This window comes from Oncorhynchus clarkii, unplaced genomic scaffold (assembly GCF_045791955.1).
Source record: "Oncorhynchus clarkii lewisi isolate Uvic-CL-2024 unplaced genomic scaffold, UVic_Ocla_1.0 unplaced_contig_6293_pilon_pilon, whole genome shotgun sequence".
Lineage (NCBI taxonomy): Eukaryota > Metazoa > Chordata > Actinopteri > Salmoniformes > Salmonidae > Oncorhynchus > Oncorhynchus clarkii.
In genome coordinates, this window is record NW_027258237.1 from 46,481 (window position 1) to 68,625 (window position 22,145).

The 22,145-nt window shown below is 48.5% G+C and overlaps 1 protein-coding gene across 1 annotated transcript in view; it reads right to left on the reverse strand.

Annotated features, from left to right (window-relative positions):
• Positions 1-3,123: 3,123 nt before the first annotated feature.
• The window catches only part of LOC139396224 (dihydroxyacetone phosphate acyltransferase-like), a 36,315-nt gene continuing 17,293 nt past the window's right edge, over positions 3,124-22,145 (reverse strand). Inside the window, exons 7-16 of the mRNA XM_071143361.1 lie at positions 20,525-20,655; positions 19,083-19,246; positions 18,879-18,983; positions 18,167-18,424; positions 10,685-10,764; positions 10,446-10,586; positions 10,093-10,192; positions 4,488-4,581; positions 4,338-4,399; positions 3,124-3,581 (exon numbers count right to left, since the gene is read on the reverse strand). Coding sequence (XP_070999462.1) covers positions 3,538-3,581; positions 4,338-4,399; positions 4,488-4,581; positions 10,093-10,192; positions 10,446-10,586; positions 10,685-10,764; positions 18,167-18,424; positions 18,879-18,983; positions 19,083-19,246; positions 20,525-20,655 — 1,179 coding nt within the window. The 3' untranslated portion in view covers positions 3,124-3,537. The remainder of the gene's footprint in view (positions 3,582-4,337; positions 4,400-4,487; positions 4,582-10,092; positions 10,193-10,445; positions 10,587-10,684; positions 10,765-18,166; positions 18,425-18,878; positions 18,984-19,082; positions 19,247-20,524; positions 20,656-22,145) is intronic.

Here is a 22,145-nt window from a genome sequence, read left to right on the forward strand (position 1 = left end):
CCTCTCTCTCAATGTGATCAAAACAAAGGAGATGATTGTGGACTACAGGAAAAGGAGTACCGAGCACGCCCCCATTCTCATCGACGGGGCTGCAGTGGAGCAGGTTGAGAGCTTCAAGTTCCTTGGTGTCCACATCACCAACAAACTAACATGGCCCAAACACACCAAGACAGTTGGGAAGAGGGCACGACAAAACCTATTTCCCCTCAGGAGACTGAAAAGATTTGGCATGGGTCCTGAGATCCTCAAAAGGTTCTACAGCTGCACCATCGAGAGCATCCTGCCTGACTTGTTGCATCACTGCCTGGTACGACAATTGCTCGGCCTCCGACTGCAAGCCACTACAGAGGGTAGCGCGTACAGCACAGTACATCACTGGGGCCAAGCTTCCTGCCATCCAGGACCTCTATACCAGGCGGTGTCAGAGGAAGGCCATCAAATTTGTCAGACTCCAGCCAGCCAAGTCATAGACTGTAATCTCTGCTACCGCACAGCAAACGGTACCTGAGCGCCAAGTCTAGGTCCAAGAGGCTGCTTAATAATTTAAAATGGATGTAATAAATGTATCACTAGTCACTTTAAACAATGCCCCTTTATATAATGTTTACATACCCTACATAACACATCTCATAAGTATATACTGTACTCTTTACCATCTACTGCATCTTGCCTATGCCGTTCGGCCATCACTCATCCATAAATTTATATGTACATATTCTTATTCATTCCTTTACACTTGTGTGTATTAGGTAGTAGTTGTGGAATTGTTAGATTACTTGTTAGATATTACTGCACGGTCGGAACTAGAAGCACAAGCATTTCACTACACTCGCATTAACATCTGCTAACCATGTGTATGTGACAAATAAAATTTGATTTACCTTTAGACCAGAGCCCTATTCCCTATATAGTGCACTACTTTAGACCAGAGCCCTATTCCCTATATAGTGCACTACTTTAGACCAGAGCCCTATTCCCTATATAGTGCACTACTTTAGACCAAAGCCCTATTCCCTATATAGTGCACTACTTTAGACCAGAGCCCTATTCCCTATATAGTGCACTACTTTAGACCAGAGCCCTATTCCCTATATAGTGCACTACTTTAGACCAAAGCCCTATTCCCTATATAGTGCACTACTTTAGACCAGAACCCATATAGTGCACTATGTAGGATATAGGGTGCAATTTGGGATGCAAAATGTCTGTCTAGCCGTGTGTCAGGTGAGTCGCAAGTCTGGGAATTTAGTCTTTATAAAAGCAGAATAATTAATCCGTCACACAGCGTCTCTAATACCTCCTGACTAACTGACCCAGTGTCTGTAATACCTCCTGACTGACTGACCCAGTGTCTGTAATACCTCCTGACTGACTGACCCAGTGTCTGTAATACCTCCTGACTAACTGACCCAGTGTCTGTAATACCTCCTGACTAACTGACCCAGTGTCTAATACCTCCTGACTAACTGACCCAGTGTCTATAATACCTCCTGACTAACTGACCCAGTGTCTGTAATACCTCCTGACTAACTGACCCAGTGTCTGTAATACCTCCTGACTAACTGACCCAGTGTCTGTAATACCTACTGACTGACCCAGTGTCTGTAATACCTCCTGACTGACCCAGTGTCTGTAATACCTCCTGACTAACTGACCCAGTGTCTGTAATGCCTCCTGACTAACTGACCCAGTGTCTGTAATACCTACTGACTGACCCAGTGTCTGTAATAAATCCTGACTGACCCAGTGTCTGTAATACCTCCTGACTAACTGACTGACCCAGTGTCTGTAATACCTCCTGACTAACTGACCCAGTGTCTGTAATACCTCCTGACTAACTGACCCAGTGTCTGTAATACCTACTGACTGACCCAGTGTCTGTAATAAATCCTGACTGACCCAGTGTCTGTAATACCTCCTGACTAACTGACTGACCCAGTGTCTGTAATACCTCCTGACTAACTGACTGACCCAGTGTCTGTAATACCTCCTGACTAACTGACTGACCCAGTGTCTGTAATACCCACTGACTAACTGACCCAGTGTCTGTAATACTTCCTGACTAACTGACCCAGTGTCTGTAATACCTCCTGACTAACTGACTGACCCAGTGTCTGTAATACCCACTGACTAACTGACCCAGCGTCTGTAATACCCACTGACTAACTGACTGACTTCAGGAGATTAATCACAGCGTCGGTCACTTGGTCTCCTCCTACCTGTAATCTGGCACATTTCTGCCTTCCTACACCTCCCCATTGCCATAACCTTTCTTCACGGTTGCTTGGGGATTGTCACATTAACTGACTTCGACTATAAATTGTTTAGGGGCCAGTTCAGATCAGGTTGCCATCTGACCGTCAGAGACACAGTAACATCAGCTGGGTTCAGCTCAGGAGTGGTAGTGGACACACCATCTGTTACTGCTTCTTACTGGACACACCATCTGTTACTGCTTCTTACTGGACACACTGTCTGTTACTGCTTTTTACTGGACACACTGTCTGTTACTGCTTTTTACTGGACACACTGTCTGTTACTGCTTTTTACTGGACACACTGTCTGTTACTGCTTCTTACTGGACACACTGTCTGTTACTGCTTCTTACTGGACACACCATCTGTTACTGCTTCTTACTGGACACACCATCTGTTACTGCTTCTTACTGGACACACCATCTGTTACTGCTTCTTACTGGACACACCATCTGTTACTGCTTTTTTGAAACAATAAAACATTTTCTTTTCACTTCACCAGTTTGGACTATTTTGTGTTTGTCCATTACATGAAATCCAAATAAAAATTAATTTAAATTACAGGTTGTAATGCAACAAAATAGGAAAAACGGCAAGGGGGGGGATGAATACTTTTGCAAGGCGCTGTACACTGCCTGTTACTGTCTGCCAGTGACATGTCAAGCATCGAGATGCTACTTAGAGGGGAGGCCAACATGAAATATACAAACATGAAATAGGGAACAGTCTTTGCAATAAGGTGACATTCATTTTATTAAAGAATTCTTCTTCTTCAAAAAAAAGAACAAAGTGGAAATCAAATGTAAAAAAACATTACAATTCACATGTTGATATCTGATACGTGTTTGCATACATTATATATATTGATTGGTTTGATGAATTACATTGAAATCTTGAACTAACCCACTCAGACCGTGTGTATTGACTCAGTGGTTACACTGCCATCTAGTGGCCTCCAGCGGAAGTGTCTGGATGCTAAAAAAAATTAACTTCACTGATTCTACTAGATCCTGACAGCAGCTCACACGTAATGGATGGATTGATATCACTCACTCTAAGTAAGGCCAGCTCTATAATTAGAACAGCTATAGTGGACACAGCTTTACAGTTCAGTTGATTATAGTGCTGAAGATCAGGTCAGTCAGCGTCTGGATGTTCAGCACAAGAGGACTCAGCGCTTCCACTCTAAGACGCTGTATGAATACAGGCACCGAGTTGGGTTGGAGACAGGAAGTGAAGAGACATGTTTGGTCCAGTCTGTCTGATCTGCAGTACTCCAGGGCTAGAGCCTGGGGTTAGGGGCGGTCTGTACCGGCAGTCTACCCGCTGGAGGGGGAGACAGACGGGAGAGAGGAGAGAGACGGGAGAGAGAGAGAGAGACGGGAGAGAGGAGAGAGACGGGAGACAGCGAGAGAGAGAGAGAGAGAGAGGGGAGAGAGCGAGAGAGGAGAGAGAGAGAGGGGAGAGAGCGAGAGAGGAGAGAGAGAGAGGGGAGAGAGCGAGAGAGAGGGGAGAGAGCGAGAGAGAGGAGAGAGAGAGAGAGAGCGAGAGAGAGGAGAGAGAGAGAGGGAGAGAGAGAGAGAGGGGAGAGAGAGAGAGGGGAGAGAGAGAGAGAGGGGAGAGAGAGAGAGAGGGGAGAGAGGGGGAGAGAGCGAGAGAGAGAGAGAGGAGAGAGAGAGGAGAGGGGAGAGAGAGGGGAGAGAGCGAGAGAGGGGAGAGGGGAGAGAGAGGAGAGAGAGGAGAGAGGAGAGAGGAGAGAGAGAGAGAGAGAGAGAGGAGAGAGAGGAGAGAGAGGAGAGAGAGGGGAGAGAGGGGAGAGAGGGGAGAGGGGGGAGGGAGGGGAGAGAGAGGGGAGAGAGAGACCTTACTGAAACCAATAAATTCTACTGACTTACAACAACTTTAGCAGAGAGTATGTATACAGTATATTTATTATTACTATAGCAGAGAGTATGTATACAGTATATGTATCATTACTATAGCAGAGAGTATGTATACAGTATATGTATCATTACTATAGCAGAGAGTATGTATACAGTATATTATTAGAAGGGAGTTGACCTGTAATTTCTACGTTCTTACCCAGAGTATCTGCTAATCTACTGATGGCTGGCTTGTTGGCTCTGAATTCACTATGCTCAGCTCTGAAACAACAACAGCACACAGAAACCACTGAAGTGTATTACATTCAAGGGTACTACATTCAAGTGTACTACATTCAAGTGTACTAACGTTCTCAGCCTGGTCACAGCGCCCAGTCTCAGGAGAGCCGACAGGACATTCTTCTGGGTATCAGATGACAGGGCATCACAAGACGTCAGTTCGCCTAGAGACACACACACACACACGACGTCAGCTCCTAGACACACACAAGACGTCAGCTCGCCTAGACACACAAGACGTCAGCTCCTAGAAACACAAGACGTCAGCTCACCTAGACACACAAGACGTCAGCTCCTAGACACACACACACAAGACGTCAGCTCCTAGTCACACACACACAAGACGTCAGCTCCTAGACACACACACACAAGACGTCAGCTCCTAGACACACACACACACAAGACGTCAGCTCCTAGACACACACACACACACAAGACGTCAGCTCCTAAACACACACACACACACACACGACGTCAGCTCCTAGTCACACACACACACACGACGTCAGCTCCTAGTCACACACACACACACACGACGTCAGCTCCTAGTCACACACACACAAGACGTCAGCTCGCCTAGACACACAAGACGTCAGCTCCTAGTCACACACACACACACACAAGACGTCAGGTCCTAGACACACAAGACGTCAGCTCCTAGTCACACACACACACACACACACACACACGACGTCAGCTCCTAGACACACACACACAAGACGACACCGTGTGGACTGGCTGAATGGAAGAGGGACACCGTGTGGACTGGCTGAATGGAAGAGGGACACCGTGTGGACTGGCTGAATGGAAGAGGGACACCGTGTGAACTGGCTGAATGGAAGAGGGACACCTTGTGGACTGGCTGAATGGAAGAGGGACACCTTGTGGACTGGCTGAATGGAAGAGGGACACCTTGTGGACTGGCTGAATGGAAGAGGGACACCGCCCCACCTCGTGGACTGGCTGAATGGAAGAGGGACACCGCCCCACCTCGTGGACTGGCTGAATGGAAGAGGGACACCGCCCCACCTTGTGGACTGGCTGCTACCATGCGAAGGTGAAAGGTGCAGAAATAGATCTGCCATTGACTGTTAATAAAATTCTTATAGTTTGTTTTCAGTTTATGCGCCAAAACAAGCGTAGAGAATAATTCTACCATCTAAACTGTCTAAAATATATTCTCCAGAACCCCTGAATATAGTATTTTCAGGTGTTTGAAGCTGGAGTACAAAAAACGAAAGTAAACGACAAAAAAAAAAAAAAAAAACGTATGAACGGGAAGCATAGAAATTACACGCATAGAACACATCTACAGCTTCTTAGACTGGCTTTTAATGGGAATGACAGATCTATAACACATAGAACACATCTACAGCTTCTTAGACTGGCTTTTAATGGGAATGACAGATCTATAACACATAGAACACATCTACAGCTTCTTAGACTGGCTTTTAATGGGAATGACAGCTCTATAACACATAGAACACATCTACAGCTTCTTAGACTGGCTTTCAATGGGAATGACAGCTCTATAACTCATAGAACACATCTACAGCTTCTTAGACTGGCTTTCAATGGGAATGACAGATCTATAACTCATAGAACACATCTACAGCTTCTTAGACTGGCTTTCAATGGGAATGACAGATCTATAACACATAGAACACATCTACAGCTTCTTAGACTGGCTTTTAATGGGAATGACAGCTCTATAACTCATAGAACACATCTACAGCTTCTTAGACTGGCTTTCAATGGGAATGACAGCTCTATAACTCATAGAACACATCTACAGCTTCTTAGACTGGCTTTCAATGGGAATGACAGATCTATAACTCATAGAACACATCTACAGCTTCTTAGACTGGCTTTTAATGGGAATGACAGCTCTATAACTCATAGAACACATCTACAGCTTCTTAGACTGGCTTTTAATGGGAATGACAGCTCTATAACTCATAGAACACATCTACAGCTTCTTAGACTGGCTTTCAATGGGAATGACAGCTCTATAACTCATAGAACACATCTACAGCTTCTTAGACTGGCTTTTAATGGGAATGACAGCTCTATAACTCATAGAACACATCTACAGCTTCTTAGACTGGCTTTTAATGGGAATGACAGATCTATAACTCATAGAACACATCTACAGCTTCTTAGACTGGCTTTCAATGGGAATGACAGCTCTATAACTCATAGAACACATCTACAGCTTCTTAGACTGGCTTTTAATGGGAATGACAGCTCTATAACTCATAGAACACATCTACAGCTTCTTAGACTGGCTTTTAATGGGAATGACAGATCTATAACTCATAGAACACATCTACAGCTTCTTAGACTGGCTTTCAATGGGAATGACAGATCTATAACACAGAACACATCTACAGCTTCTTAGACTGGCTTTCAATGGGAATGACAGATCTATAACAGAACACATCTACAGCTTCTTAGACTGGCTTTTAATGGGAATGACAGATCTATAACTCATAGAACACATCTACAGCTTCTTAGACTGGCTTTTAATGGGAATGACAGCTCTATAACTCATAGAACACATCTACAGCTTCTTAGACTGGCTTTCAATGGGAATGACAGATCTATAACACATAGAACACATCTACAGTTTCTTAGACTGGCTTTCAATGGGAATGACAGATCTATAACTCATAGAACACATCTACAGCTTCTTAGACTGGCTTTTAATGGGAATGACAGATCTATAACTCATAGAACACATCTACAGCTTCTTAGACTGGCTTTTAATGGGAATGACAGCTCTATAACTCATAGAACACATCTACAGCTTCTTAGACTGGCTTTCAATGGGAATGACAGCTCTATAACTCATAGAACACATCTACAGCTTCTTAGACTGGCTTTCAATGGGAATGACAGATCTATAACAGAACACATCTACAGCTTCTTAGACTGGCTTTCAATGGGAATGACAGATCTATAACACATAGAACACATCTACAGTTTCTTAGACTGGCTTTTAATGGGAATGACAGATCTATAACTCATAGAACACATCTACAGCTTCTTAGACTGGCTTTCAATGGGAATGACAGATCTATAACACAGAACACATCTACAGCTTCTTAGACTGGCTTTCAATGGGAATGACAGATCTATAACACATAGAACACATCTACAGTTTCTTAGACTGGCTTTCAATGGGAATGACAGATCTATAACTCATAGAACACATCTACAGCTTCTTAGACTGGCTTTCAATGAGAATGGACCCTGATCTCTCTTTTGACGAACATATCAAGACTGTTTCAAGGACAGCTTTTTTCCATCTACGTAACATTGCAAAAATCAGAAACTTTCTGTCCAAAAATGAAAAATGAATCCATGCTTTTGTTACTTCTAGGTTAGACTACTGCAATGCTCTACTTTCCGGCTACCCGGAAAAAGCACTAAATAAACTTCAGTTAGTGCTAAATACGGCTGCTAGAATCCTGACTAGAACTAAAAAATGTGATCATATTACTCCAGTGCTAGCCTCTCTACACTGGCTTCCTGTTAAGGCAAGGGCTGATTTCAAGGTTTTACTGCTAACCTACAAAGCATTACATGGGCTTGCTCCTACCTATCTCTCTGATTTGGTCCTGCCGTACATACCTACACGTAAGCTACGGTCACAAGACGCAGGCCTCCTAACTGTCCCTAGAATTTCTAAGCAAACAGCTGGAGGCAGGGCTTTCTCCTATAGAGCTCCATTTTTATGGAACAGTCTACCTACCCATGTCAGAGACGCAAACTCGGTCTCAACCTTTAAGTCTTTACTGAAGACTCATCTCTTCAGTGGGTCATATGATTGAGTGTAGTCTGGCCCAGGAGTGGGAGGGTGAACGGAAAGGCTCTGGAGCAACGAACCGCCCTTGCTGTCTCTGCCTGGCCGGTTCCCCTCTTTCCACTGGGATTCTCTGCCTCTAACCCTATTACAGGGGCTGAGTCACTGGCTTACTGGGGCTCTCTCATACTGTCCCTGGAGGGGGTGCGTCACCTGAGTGGGTTGATTCACTGATGTGGTCATCCTGTCTGGGTTGGCGCCCCCCCCGCCCCCCCCCCCCCCCCCCTTGGGTTGTGCCGTGGCGGAGGTCTTTGTGGGCTATACTCAGCCTTGTCTCAGAATGGTAAGTTGGTGGTTGAAGATATCCCTCTAGTGGTGTGGGGGCTGTGCTTTGGCAAAGTGGGTGGGGTTATATCCTTCCTGTTTGGCCCTGTCCGGGGGTGTCCTAAGATGGGGCCACAGTGTCTCCTGACCCCTCCTGTCTCAGCCTCCAGTATTTATGCTGCAGTAGTTTATGTGTCGGGGGGCTAGGGTCAGTTTGTTATATCTGGAGTACTTCTCCTGTCCTATTCGGTGTCCTGTGTGAATTTAAGTGTGCGTTCTCTAATTCTCTAATTCTCTAATTCATCCCACATATGCTCTCTCTAATTCTCTCTTTCTTTCTCTCTCTCTGAGGACCTGAGCCCTAGGACCATGCCCCAGGAATACCTGACATGATGACTCCTTGCTGTCCCCAGTCCACCTGACTGTGCTGCTGCTCCAGTTTCAACTGTTCTGCCTTATTATTATTCGATCATGCTGGTCATTTATGAACATTTGAACATCTTGGCCATGTTCTGTTATAATCTCCACCCGGCACAGCCAGAAGAAGACTGGCCACCCCTCATAGCCTGGTTCCTCTCTAGGTTTCTTCCTAGGTTCTGGCCTTTCTAGGGAGTTTTTCCTAGCCACCGTGCTTCTACACCTGCATTGCTTGCTGTTTGGGGTTTTAGGCTGGGTTTCTGTACAGCACTTTGAGATATCAGCTGATGTACGAAGGGCTATATAAATACATTTGATTTGATTTGACAGATCTATAACACAGAACACATCTACAGCTTCTTAGACTGGCTTTCAATGGGAATGCCAGATCTATAACTCACATGCCCCAAAAGTGACACATTGCAGCTGTAAAGATGCCCTGTCAACATGTTGTGTAATTTATAGAATTTCAGGTAGTTTTGAAAAACAGCGGTTATGAGCCGAAATTGGTCCCTGAAAACCTACTAAACAAACACTACCTGGCCAAAAGTATGTGGACACCTTATTGAACATCTCATCCCAAAATCATGGTCATCACTAGATGTAGGAACATTGCTGCTATAACAGCCACTCTTCTGGGAAGGTTTTCCACTAGATGTAGGAACATTGCTGCTATAACAGCCTCCACTCTTCTGGGAAGGCTTTCCACTAGATGTAGGAACATTGCTGCTATAACAGCCTCCACTCTTCTGGGAAGGCTTTCCACTAGATGTTGGAACATTGGTGCTATAACAGCCTCCACTCTTCTGGGAAGGCTTTCCACTAGATGTAGGAACATTGCTGCTATAACAGCCTCCACTCTTCTGGGAAGGCTTTCCACTAGATGTTGGAACATTGCTGCTATAACAGCCTCCACTCTTCTGGGAAGGCTTTCCACTAGATGTTGGAACATTGCTGCTATAACAGCCTCCACTCTTCTGGGAAGGCTTTCCACTAGATAGATAGATAAAGATATAGATGATATAGAGATAGAGAGAGAGGACAGGCGTGTGTCAGGGGAGAGAGAGAGAGAGGACAGGCGTGTGTCAGGGGAGAGAGAGAGAGAGGACAGGCGTGTGTCAGTTACCCGATAAGAGGAGCTTGGTGGCCAGGCTGCGGACAGCAGGAACCATCTGTCTCTCTGTGAACACCTCAACATCCTCCAAACACAGGTGACTGAACACCACCTGAACACACACACACACACACACACACACACCCTTTAGTGGAGGGTATTTGAAACGGACTTGGGATCTGGGTTAAGATTAGACCTGAGATCAGTGTCTAGTGCATTTGTAAGTGGTACCGTACTCCCTTCACAGTGCACTAGATGTCTGTCTGTCTGCCTGCCTGCCTGTCTGCCTGTCTGCCTGTCTGCCTGTCTGCCTGTCTGCCTGTAATAGGGTGCTATTTGAAACGCACGTTAAGTCCTCCGCATACCTGGTAGGCGTCTATGAAGGGCTGTAGCAGGGCTCGCAGGAAGGAGGTAGTCCTCTGACCCTCCTCTGGTGATGTCACTTCCTGTTGACTGGTCTGGACTGCTCCACATTTCCTGAGTAACGAACATGCCTCCTCAAAGTCCTTCAGGACACACAGGCAGACACAGGGGCGGGCAGATATAGATCAGTCACAATTTACCCACAACGTATCACAATTCTCTGTTACGGGTGAAGACCTACCTGTGAGGATCTGCCAGTGATGAAGATGAAGTCGTTGGAGAAGAGGTCCAGGAGGAACCTGAAGTAGCTATATATGTCCTCTGGAGACACAGAGAGACATGGTGAGACAGACAGGAACCAGCTACAAATGGAGTGGAGTGTGTCTAACTCACCTCTCTGCGAGCTGCGTGTCTAACTCACCTCTCTGTGAGCTGCAAGTTGTGTGTCTAACTCACCTCTCTGTGAGCTGCGTGTTGTGTGTCTAACTCACCTCTCTGTGAGCTGCGTGTTGTGTGTCTAACTCACCTCTCTGTGAGCTGCGTGTTGTGTGTCTAACTCACCTCTCTGTGAGCTGCGTGTTGTGTGTCTAACTCACCTCTCTGTGAGCTGCGTGTTGTGTGTCTAACTCACCTCTCTGTGAGCTGCGTGTTGTGTGTCTAACTCACCTCTCTGTGAGCTGCGTGTTGTGTGTCTAACTCACCTCTCTGCGAGCTGCGTGTTGTGTGTCTAACTCACCTCTCTGCGAGCTGCGTGTTGTGTGTCTAACTCACCTCTCTGCGAGCTGCGTGTTGTGTGTCTAACTCACCTCTCTGTGAGCTGCGTGTTGTGTGTCTAACTCACCTCTCTGTGAGCTGCGTGTTGTGTGTCTAACTCACCTCTCTGTGAGCTGCGTGTTGTGTGTCTAACTCACCTCTCTGCGAGCTGCGTGTCTAACTCACCTCTCTGCGAGCTGCGTGTCTAACTCCCCTCTCTGCGAGCTGCGTGTCTAACTCCCCTCTCTGCGAGCTGCGTGTCTAACTCCCCTCTCTGCGAGCTGCGTGTCTAACTCACCTCTCTGCGAGCTGCGTGTCTAACTCACCTCTCTGCGAGCTGCGTGTCTAACTCACCTCTCTGCGAGCTGCGTGTCTAACTCACCTCTCTGCGAGCTGCGTGTCTAACTCACCTCTCTGCGAGCTGCGTGTCTAACTCACCTCTCTGCGAGCTGCGTGTCTAACTCACCTCTCTGCGAGCTGCGTGTCTAACTCACCTCTCTGCGAGCTGCGTGTCTAACTCACCTCTCTGCGAGCTGCGTGTCTAACTCACCTCTGTGCGAGCTGCGTGTCTAACTCACCTCTCTGCGTGTTGCGTGTCTAACTCACCTCTCTGTGAGCTGCGTGTTGTGTGTCTAACTCACCTCTCTGTGAGCTGCGTGTCTAACTCACCTCTCTGCGAGCTGCGTGTCTAACTCACCTCTCTGCGAGCTGCGTGTCTAACTCACCTCTCTGCGAGCTGCGTGTCTAACGCACCTCTCTGCGAGCTGCGTGTCTAACTCACCTCTCTGCGAGCTGCGTGTCTAACTCACCTCTCTGCGAGCTGCGTGTCTAACTCACCTCTCTGCGAGCTGCGTGTCTAACTCACCTCTCTGCGAGCTGCGTGTCTAACTCACCTCTCTGCGAGCTGCGTGTCTAACTCACCTCTCTGCGTGTTGCGTGTCTAACTCACCTCTCTGTGAGCTGCGTGTTGTGTGTCTAACTCACCTCTCTGCGAGCTGCGTGTCTAACTCACCTCTCTGCGAGCTGCGTGTCTAACTCACCTCTCTGCGAGCTGCGTGTCTAACTCACCTCTCTGCGAGCTGCGTGTCTAACTCACCTCTCTGCGAGCTGCGTGTCTAACTCACCTCTCTGCGAGCTGCGTGTCTAACTCACCTCTCTGCGAGCTGCGTGTCTAACTCACCTCTCTGCGTGTTGCGTGTCTAACTCACCTCTCTGCGTGTTGCGTGTCTAACTCACCTCTCTGCGTGTTGCGTGTCTAACTCACCTCTCTGCGAGCTGCGTGTCTAACTCACCTCTCTGCGAGCTGCGTGTCTAACTCACCTCTCTGCGTGTTGCGTGTCTAACTCACCTCTCTGCGTGTTGCGTGTCTAACTCACCTCTCTGTGAGCTGCGTGTTGCGTGTCTAACTCACCTCTCTGTGAGCTGCGTGTTGCGTGTCTAACTCACCTCTCTGTGAGCTGCGTGTTGCGTGTCTAACTCACCTCTCTGTGAGCTGCGTGTTGCGTGTCTAACTCACCTCTCTGTGAGCTGCGTGTCTAAGTCACCTCTCTGCAAGCTGCGTGTCTAACTCACCTCTCTGCGAGCTGCGTGTCTAACTCACCTCTCTGTGAGCTGCGTGTTGCGTGTCTAACTCACCTCTCTGTGAGCTGCGTGTTGCGTGTCTAACTCACCTCTCTGTGAGCTGCGTGTCTAAGTCACCTCTCTGCAAGCTGCGTGTCTAACTCACCTCTCTGCGAGCTGCGTGTCTAACTCACCTCTCTGCGAGCTGCGTGTCTAACTCACCTCTCTGCGAGCTGCGTGTCTAACTCACCTCTCTGCGAGCTGCGTGTCTAACTCACCTCTCTGCGAGCTGCGTGTCTAACTCACCTCTCTGTGAGCTGCGTGTCTAACTCACCTCTCTGTGAGCTGCGTGTCTAACTCACCTCTCTGTGAGCTGCGTGTCTAACTCACCTCTCTGTGAGCTGCGTGTCTAACTCACCTCTCTGCGAGCTGCGTGTCTAACTCACCTCTGCGAGCTGCGTGTCTAACTCACCTCTGCGTGTTGTGTGTCTAACTCACCTCTGTGAGCTGCGTGTTGTGTGTCTAACTCACCTCTCTGCGAGCTGCGTGTCTAACTCACCTCTCTGCGAGCTGCGTGTCTAACTCACCTCTCTGCGAGCTGCGTGTCTAACTCACCTCTCTGCGTGTTGCGTGTCTAACTCACCTCTCTGCGTGTTGCGTGTCTAACTCACCTCTCTGCGAGCTGCGTGTCTAACTCACCTCTCTGTGAGCTGCGTGTTGTGTGTCTAACTCACCTCTCTGTGAGCTGCGTGTTGTGTGTCTAACTCACCTCTCTGTGAGCTGCGTGTTGTGTGTCTAACTCACCTCTCTGTGAGCTGCGTGTTGTGTGTCTAACTCACCTCTCTGTGAGCTGCGTGTCTAACTCACCTCTCTGTGAGCTGCGTGTCTAACTCACCTCTCTGTGAGCTGCGTGTCTAACTCACCTCTCTGTGAGCTGCGTGTCTAACTCACCTCTCTGTGAGCTGCGTGTCTAACTCACCTCTCTGCGAGCTGCGTGTCTAACTCACCTCTCTGCGAGCTGCGTGTCTAACTCACCTCTCTGCGAGCTGCGTGTCTAACTCACCTCTCTGCGAGCTGCGTGTCTAACTCACCTCTCTGCGAGCTGCGTGTCTAACTCACCTCTCTGCGAGCTGCGTGTCTAACTCACCTCTCTGCGAGCTGCGTGTCTAACTCACCTCTCTGCGAGCTGCGTGTCTAACTCACCTCTCTGCGTGTTGCGTGTCTAACTCACCTCTCTGCGTGTTGCGTGTCTAACTCACCTCTCTGCGTGTTGCGTGTCTAACTCACCTCTCTGCGTGTTGCGTGTCTAACTCACCTCTCTGCGTGTTGCGTGTCTAACTCACCTCTCTGCGTGTTGCGTGTCTAACTCACCTCTCTGCGTGTTGCGTGTCTAACTCACCTCTCTGCGTGTTGCGTGTCTAACTCACCTCTCTGCGTGTTGCGTGTCTAACTCACCTCTCTGCGTGTTGCGTGTCTAACTCACCTCTCTGCGTGTTGCGTGTCTAACTCACCTCTCTGCGAGCTGCGTGTCTAACTCACCTCTCTGTGAGCTGCGTGTTGCGTGTCTAACTCACCTCTCTGTGAGCTGCGTGTTGCGTGTCTAACTCACCTCTCTGTGAGCTGCGTGTTGCGTGTCTAACTCACCTCTCTGTGAGCTGCGAGCTGCGTGTCTAACTCACCTCTCTGCGAGCTGCGTGTCTAACTCACCTCTCTGCGAGCTGCGTGTCTAACTCACCTCTCTGCGAGCTGCGTGTCTAACTCACCTCTCTGCGAGCTGCGTGTCTAACTCACCTCTGCGTGTTGTGTGTCTAACTCACCTCTGTGAGCTGCGTGTTGCGTGTCTAACTCACCTCTCTGCGAGCTGCGTGTTGCGTGTCTAACTCACCTCTCTGCGAGCTGCGTGTTGCGTGTCTAACTCACCTCTCTGCGAGCTGCGTGTTGCGTGTCTAACTCACCTCTCTGCGAGCTGCGTGTTGCGTGTCTAACTCACCTCTCTGCGAGCTGCGTGTTGCGTGTCTAACTCACCTCTCTGCGAGCTGCGTGTAACTCACCTCTCTGTGAGCTGCGTGTCTAACTCACCTCTCTGTGAGCTGCGTGTCTAACTCACCTCTCTGTGAGCTGCGTGTCTAACTCACCTCTCTGTGAGCTGCGTGTCTAACTCACCTCTCTGTGAGCTGCGTGTCTAACTCACCTCTCTGTGAGCTGCGTGTCTAACTCACCTCTCTGTGAGCTGCGTGTCTAACTCACCTCTCTGTGAGCTGCGTGTCTAACTCACCTCTCTGTGAGCTGCGTGTCTAACTCACCTCTCTGTGAGCTGCGTGTCTAACTCACCTCTCTGTGAGCTGCGTGTCTAACTCACCTCTCTGTGAGCTGCGTGTCTAACTCACCTCTCTGTGAGCTGCGTGTCTAACTCACCTCTCTGCGAGCTGCGTGTCTAACTCACCTCTCTGCGAGCTGCGTGTCTAACTCACCTCTCTGCGAGCTGCGTGTCTAACTCACCTCTCTGTGAGCTGCGTGTCTAACTCACCTCTCTGTGAGCTGCGTGTCTAACTCACCTCTCTGTGAGCTGCGTGTCTAACTCACCTCTCTGTGAGCTGCGTGTCTAACTCACCTCTCTGTGAGCTGCGTGTCTAACTCACCTCTCTGTGAGCTGCGTGTCTAACTCACCTCTCTGTGAGCTGCGTGTCTAACTCACCTCTCTGTGAGCTGCGTGTCTAACTCACCTCTCTGTGAGCTGCGTGTCTAACTCACCTCTCTGCGAGCTGCGTGTCTAACTCACCTCTCTGTGAGCTGCGTGTTGCGTGTCTAACTCACCTCTCTGTGAGCTGCGTGTTGCGTGTCTAACTCACCTCTCTGTGAGCTGCGTGTCTAAGTCACCTCTCTGCAAGCTGCGTGTCTAACTCACCTCTCTGCGAGCTGCGTGTCTAACTCACCTCTCTGCGAGCTGCGTGTCTAACTCACCTCTCTGCGAGCTGCGTGTCTAACTCACCTCTCTGCGAGCTGCGTGTCTAACTCACCTCTCTGTGAGCTGCGTGTCTAACTCACCTCTCTGTGAGCTGCGTGTCTAACTCACCTCTCTGTGAGCTGCGTGTCTAACTCACCTCTCTGTGAGCTGCGTGTCTAACTCACCTCTGTGAGCTGCGTGTCTAACTCACCTCTGCGTGTTGTGTGTCTAACTCACCTCTGTGAGCTGCGTGTTGTGTGTCTAACTCACCTCTCTGCGAGCTGCGTGTCTAACTCACCTCTCTGCGAGCTGCGTGTCTAACTCACCTCTCTGCGAGCTGCGTGTCTAACTCACCTCTCTGCGTGTTGCGTGTCTAACTCACCTCTCTGCGTGTTGCGTGTCTAACTCACCTCTCTGCGAGCTGCGTGTCTAACTCACCTCTCTGTGAGCTGCGTGTTGTGTGTCTAACTCACCTCTCTGTGAGCTGCGTGTTGTGTGTCTAACTCACCTCTCTGTGAGCTGCGTGTTGTGTGTCTAACTCACCTCTCTGTGAGCTGCGTGTCTAACTCACCTCTCTGTGAGCTGCGTGTCTAACTCACCTCTCTGTGAGCTGCGTGTCTAACTCACCTCTCTGCGAGCTGCGTGTCTAACTCACCTCTCTGCGAGCTGCGTGTCTAACTCACCTCTCTGCGAGCTGCGTGTCTAACTCACCTCTCTGCGAGCTGCGTGTCTAACTCACCTCTCTGCGAGCTGCGTGTCTAACTCACCTCTCTGCGAGCTGCGTGTCTAACTCACCTCTCTGCGAGCTGCGTGTCTAACTCACCTCTCTGCGAGCTGCGTGTCTAACTCACCTCTCTGCGAGCTGCGTGTCTAACTCACCTCTCTGCGTGTTGCGTGTCTAACTCACCTCTCTGCGTGTTGCGTGTCTAACTCACCTCTCTGCGTGTTGCGTGTCTAACTCACCTCTCTGCGTGTTGCGTGTCTAACTCACCTCTCTGCGTGTTGCGTGTCTAACTCACCTCTCTGCGTGTTGCGTGTCTAACTCACCTCTCTGCGTGTTGCGTGTCTAACTCACCTCTCTGCGTGTTGCGTGTCTAACTCACCTCTCTGCGTGTTGCGTGTCTAACTCACCTCTCTGCGTGTTGCGTGTCTAACTCACCTCTCTGCGTGTTGCGTGTCTAACTCACCTCTCTGCGTGTTGCGTGTCTAACTCACCTCTCTGCGAGCTGCGTGTCTAACTCACCTCTCTGTGAGCTGCGTGTTGCGTGTCTAACTCACCTCTCTGTGAGCTGCGTGTTGCGTGTCTAACTCACCTCTCTGTGAGCTGCGAGCTGCGTGTCTAACTCACCTCTCTGCGAGCTGCGTGTCTAACTCACCTCTCTGCGAGCTGCGTGTCTAACTCACCTCTCTGCGAGCTGCGTGTCTAACTCACCTCTCTGCGAGCTGCGTGTCTAACTCACCTCTCTGCGAGCTGCGTGTCTAACTCACCTCTCTGCGAGCTGCGTGTCTAACTCACCTCTCTGCGAGCTGCGTGTCTAACTCACCTCTGCGTGTTGCGTGTCTAACTCACCTCTCTGTGAGCTGCGTGTCTAACTCACCTCTCTGTGAGCTGCGTGTCTAACTCACCTCTCTGTGAGCTGCGTGTCTAACTCACCTCTCTGTGAGCTGCGTGTCTAACTCACCTCTCTGTGAGCTGCGTGTCTAACTCACCTCTCTGTGAGCTGCGTGTCTAACTCACCTCTCTGTGAGCTGCGTGTCTAACTCACCTCTCTGTGAGCTGCGTGTCTAACTCACCTCTCTGTGAGCTGCGTGTCTAACTCACCTCTCTGTGAGCTGCGTGTCTAACTCACCTCTCTGTGAGCTGCGTGTCTAACTCACCTCTCTGTGAGCTGCGTGTCTAACTCACCTCTCTGTGAGCTGCGTGTCTAACTCACCTCTCTGTGAGCTGCGTGTCTAACTCACCTCGCTGTGAGCTGCGTGTCTAACTCACCTCGCTGTGAGCTGCGTGTCTAACTCACCTCGCTGTGAGCTGCGTGTCTAACTCACCTCTCTGTGAGCTGCGTGTCTAACTCACCTCTCTGTGAGCTGCGTGTCTAACTCACCTCTCTGTGAGCTGCGTGTCTAACTCACCTCTCTGTGAGCTGCGTGTCTAACTCACCTCTCTGTGAGCTGCGTGTCTAACTCACCTCTCTGTGAGCTGCGTGTCTAACTCACCTCTCTGTGAGCTGCGTGTCTAACTCACCTCTCTGTGAGCTGCGTGTCTAACTCACCTCTCTGTGAGCTGCGTGTCTAACTCACCTCTCTGTGAGCTGCGTGTCTAACTCACCTCTCTGTGAGCTGCGTGTCTAACTCACCTCTCTGTGAGCTGCGTGTCTAACTCACCTCTCTGTGAGCTGCGTGTCTAACTCACCTCTCTGTGAGCTGCGTGTCTAACTCACCTCTCTGTGAGCTGCGTGTCTAACTCACCTCTCTGTGAGCTGCGTGTTGTGTGTATGGCCAGAGCCAGCATGGCCGGACGTATGAACACATGCAGCGCCTGGTTCCTATAGGCCGCAACCATAAGCACCGCCCGCGCCCGCCTGACCACACCCTCCTCTGTTGTGAAAGGCCCAGCCCCCACAGGCCCCTCCTCCTCCAGCAGTGTGACACGGCCTTGGTGACAGCGAATCACAGAGCGGTGCAAAGCCATGCTGGACGCCATTACCTGGTTTTCAGGTGGCTGTTCTGTAGAGGACAGAGAAACACGGCACACTGCGCTGAGGACAATTCCAGGTGTGTGTGTCTCATTTCTAAGTGTACCACACTGTACCATCTAGACTAGATCAGAGTAAAATACTGAATGTTCTGGGGGGGGGGGGGGGTATACTCAAAGCCTCCCAGGGTAGGAATGCTGATCTCGGATCAGTTTAGCCTGTTAGATCATAATGAATGAGACTGTTGGAACCAGGTGGGGACCGGATCCTAGATCAGCAGTCCTTGGATGTGTGTTCCTGTATTACTGAGACAGAATCCACATGGCCTGATCAGCCTGTAGGAACAGCTCACACTAAACCCTTCTACCTGCTGAACGGGGCTGGACATATGTGACCATAGATAGCAGCAGGACCTAAGGTTTACTATTGTTTCAGAAAACCATCTAGAAATCAGCATCTGTCTGTCCGTGGAATAATCAACCAACCAGGCCAGTCCAGGCGGGCTCCGAAGCTGATCGCCAGTCCCTTGAGCCACAGTGTCCTCTGGGTGAGCAGCTCCCAGGAGAGACCCTTCTCTCGTTCCTCTCCTGCTCGTAATACCGTGAAGCATAAAATAATAAAAAATAAACATCATCTTTTGTTAATGAGAGTAATGACTGCTGGGATACAGATGGTCCAGCTCCTCTTACTCAGCTGTGTACCTGGGTCTGTGTTCTGATGGTCCTGGAGCACCAGGCAGGCCATGAGAGACCAGGGGCTGAGGATGGAGCTCTGTTCCTGGACACGTATCACCTGCTGGGCGAGCCAGCTCACACACTCCTGGGTCTCTACACTGGGCCTCTGGGGAAGGTCTCTGAGGGAGAGACGGGGGACGAGGTTTAGAAGAGATACAGTTGAAGTCAGAAGTTTACATACACTTAGGTTGGAGTCATTAAAACTCGTTATTCAAACACTCCACACATTTCTTGTTAACAAACTATAGTGTTGGCAAGTCAGTTAGGACATCTACTTTGTGCTTGACACAAGTCATTTTTCCAACAATTGTTAACAGACAGATTATTTCACTTATAATTCACTGTATCACAATTGCAAAAGTATCTATATCCACAGTAAAACGAGTCCTATATCAACATAACCTGAAAGGCCGCTCAGCAAGGAAGAAGCCACTGCTCCAAAACCGCCATAAAAAAAGCCAGACTACAGTTTGCAACTGCACATGGGGACAAAGATCGTACTTTTTGGAAAAATGTACTCTGGTCTGATAAAACAAAAATAGAACTGTTTGGCCATAATGACCATCGTTATGTTTGTAGGAAAAGGAGGAGGCTTGCAAGCCGAAGAACACCATCCCAACCGTGAAGCACGGGGGTGGCAGCATCATGTTGTGGGGGTGCTTTGCTGCAGGAGGGACTGGTGCCCTTCACAAAATAGATGGCATCATGAGGGAGGAAAATTATGTTGATATATTGAAGCAACATCTCAAGACATCAGTCAGGAAGTTAAAGCTTGGTCGCAAATGGGTCTTCCAAATGGACAATGACCCCAAGCATACTTCCAAAGTTGTGGCAAAATGGCTTAAGGACAACAAAGTCAAGGTATTGGAGTGGCCATCACAAAGCCCTGACCTCAATCCCATAGAACATTTGTGGGCAGAACTGAAAAAGCGTGTGTGAGCAAGGAGGCCTACAAACCTGACTCAGTTACACCAGCTCTGTCAGGAGGAATGGGCCAAAACTCACCCAACTTATTGTGGGAAGCTTGTGGAAGGCTACCTGACACGTTTGACCAAAGTTAAACAATTTAAAGGAAATGCTACCAAATACTAATTGAGTGTATGTAAACTTCTGACCCACTGGGAATGTGATGAAAGAAATAAAAACTGAAATAAATCACTCTCTCTACTATTATTCTGACATTTCACATTCTTAAAATAAAGTGGTGATCCTAACTGACCTAAGACAGGGAATTTTTACTAGGACTAAATGTCAGGAATTGTGAAAAACTGAGTTTAAATGTATTTGTCTCAGGTGTATGCAAACCTCTGACGTCAACTGTATGAGCAGAAGGAAAGAGTTGGTTTTGTTCTGAAGACCAACGTGAGACCAGACAACGGACAGCGCTGGTTGTGTACCTGGGTAGGAGGTTGTATTCACAGCGGTCCACCCTCCCCTTCGTCAGCTGTCGGACTGACAGAGGCATGCCGAAGTACACGTGCATACTGCCATAGTCCTCCTCCAATACCCTCCTAGCCTTTAGTAGGCCCTATGGGGGAGAGGGGAGGGGGGGGGTAGAGGGAGAGAGGGGGGTAGAGAGGGGGTAGAGAGAGAGAGGGGAGGGGGGGGTAGAGGGAGAGAGCACGTGAATACAAGCGTGTGGTTGGGTGGTACCACTCTCAGTGAATATAGGGGTGTGGTTGGGTGGTACCACTCTCAGTGAATATAGGGGTGTGGTTGGGTGGTACCACTCTCAGTGAATATAGGGGTGTGGTTGGGTGGTACCACTCTCAGTGAATATAGGGGTGTGGTTGGGTGGTACCACTCTCAGTGAATATAGGGGTGTGGTTGGGTGGTACCACTCTCAGTGAATATAGGGGTGTGGTTGGGTGGTACCACTCTCAGTGAATATAGGGGTGTGGTTGGGTGGTACCACTCTCAGTGAATATAGGGGTGTGGTTGGGTGGTACCACTCTCAGTGAATATAGGGGTGTGGTTGGGTGGTACCACTCTCAGTGAATATAGGGGTGTGGTTGGGTGGTACCACTCTCAGTGAATATAGGGGTGTGGTTGGGTGGTACCACTCTCAGTGAATATAGGGGTGTGGTTGGGTGGTACCACTCTCAGTGAATATAGGGGTGTGGTTGGGTGTGTTGGAAACGGACTTATTGACTTGAGCACATTTTAGCATGTTTAAAACTAGTTACATAAAACATTTAACTATATAAAGTGGCCTAGCAGCAGTGATTCAGGTGCTATGGGTTAGAGGGAATGATCTATGTGCAAATGTATTTGGGGCCAGAGGCAAAGTACAAAAGGGTATCTCTGAGACAGACTGTTCCCATAAGGGTGAGATAGGAGGCATATGATAGACCTAATATTATAGATGGTGAACTATTGCCCAATAACACTGTCCGATAGCATCACTGTTTTACGTCATTATATTATCTCTGTTATAGCTTCACTGTTTTATACCATTATATTATCTCTGTTTTATGTCATTATTTTATCTCTTTATAGCATCTGTTATATTTATACTGATTTATATCATTATATTTATACTGTTATACCATTATATCATCTCTGTTATAGCTTCACTGTTTTATACCATTATATTATCTCTGTTTTATGTCATTATTTTATCTCTTTATAGCATCTGTTATATTTATACTGATTTATATCATTATATTTATACTGTTTTATGTCATTATATTTATACTGTTATGTCATATTATCTCTGTTATATTTATACTGTTTAATGTCATTATATTATCTCTGTTTAATGTCATTATATTATCTCTGTTTAATGTCATTATATTCCCTGTTTTGCATCATAATATTCACCTGAGTAGGAATGGGACGCTTTTTCCTCAAATAGAAGTCTGTGTATGAGTCTGGGTAATTAACAATGGACTGAGGCAAGGTGCAACGACGTGGACTCCCTACTGACAAGACGACCGGGAGATGTGTGGGAGTCCTAAAGGTTGTGGACTCCGTCTGGGACGATAACGCCGCCTGCCTAGCCAGAGAGATTCACTG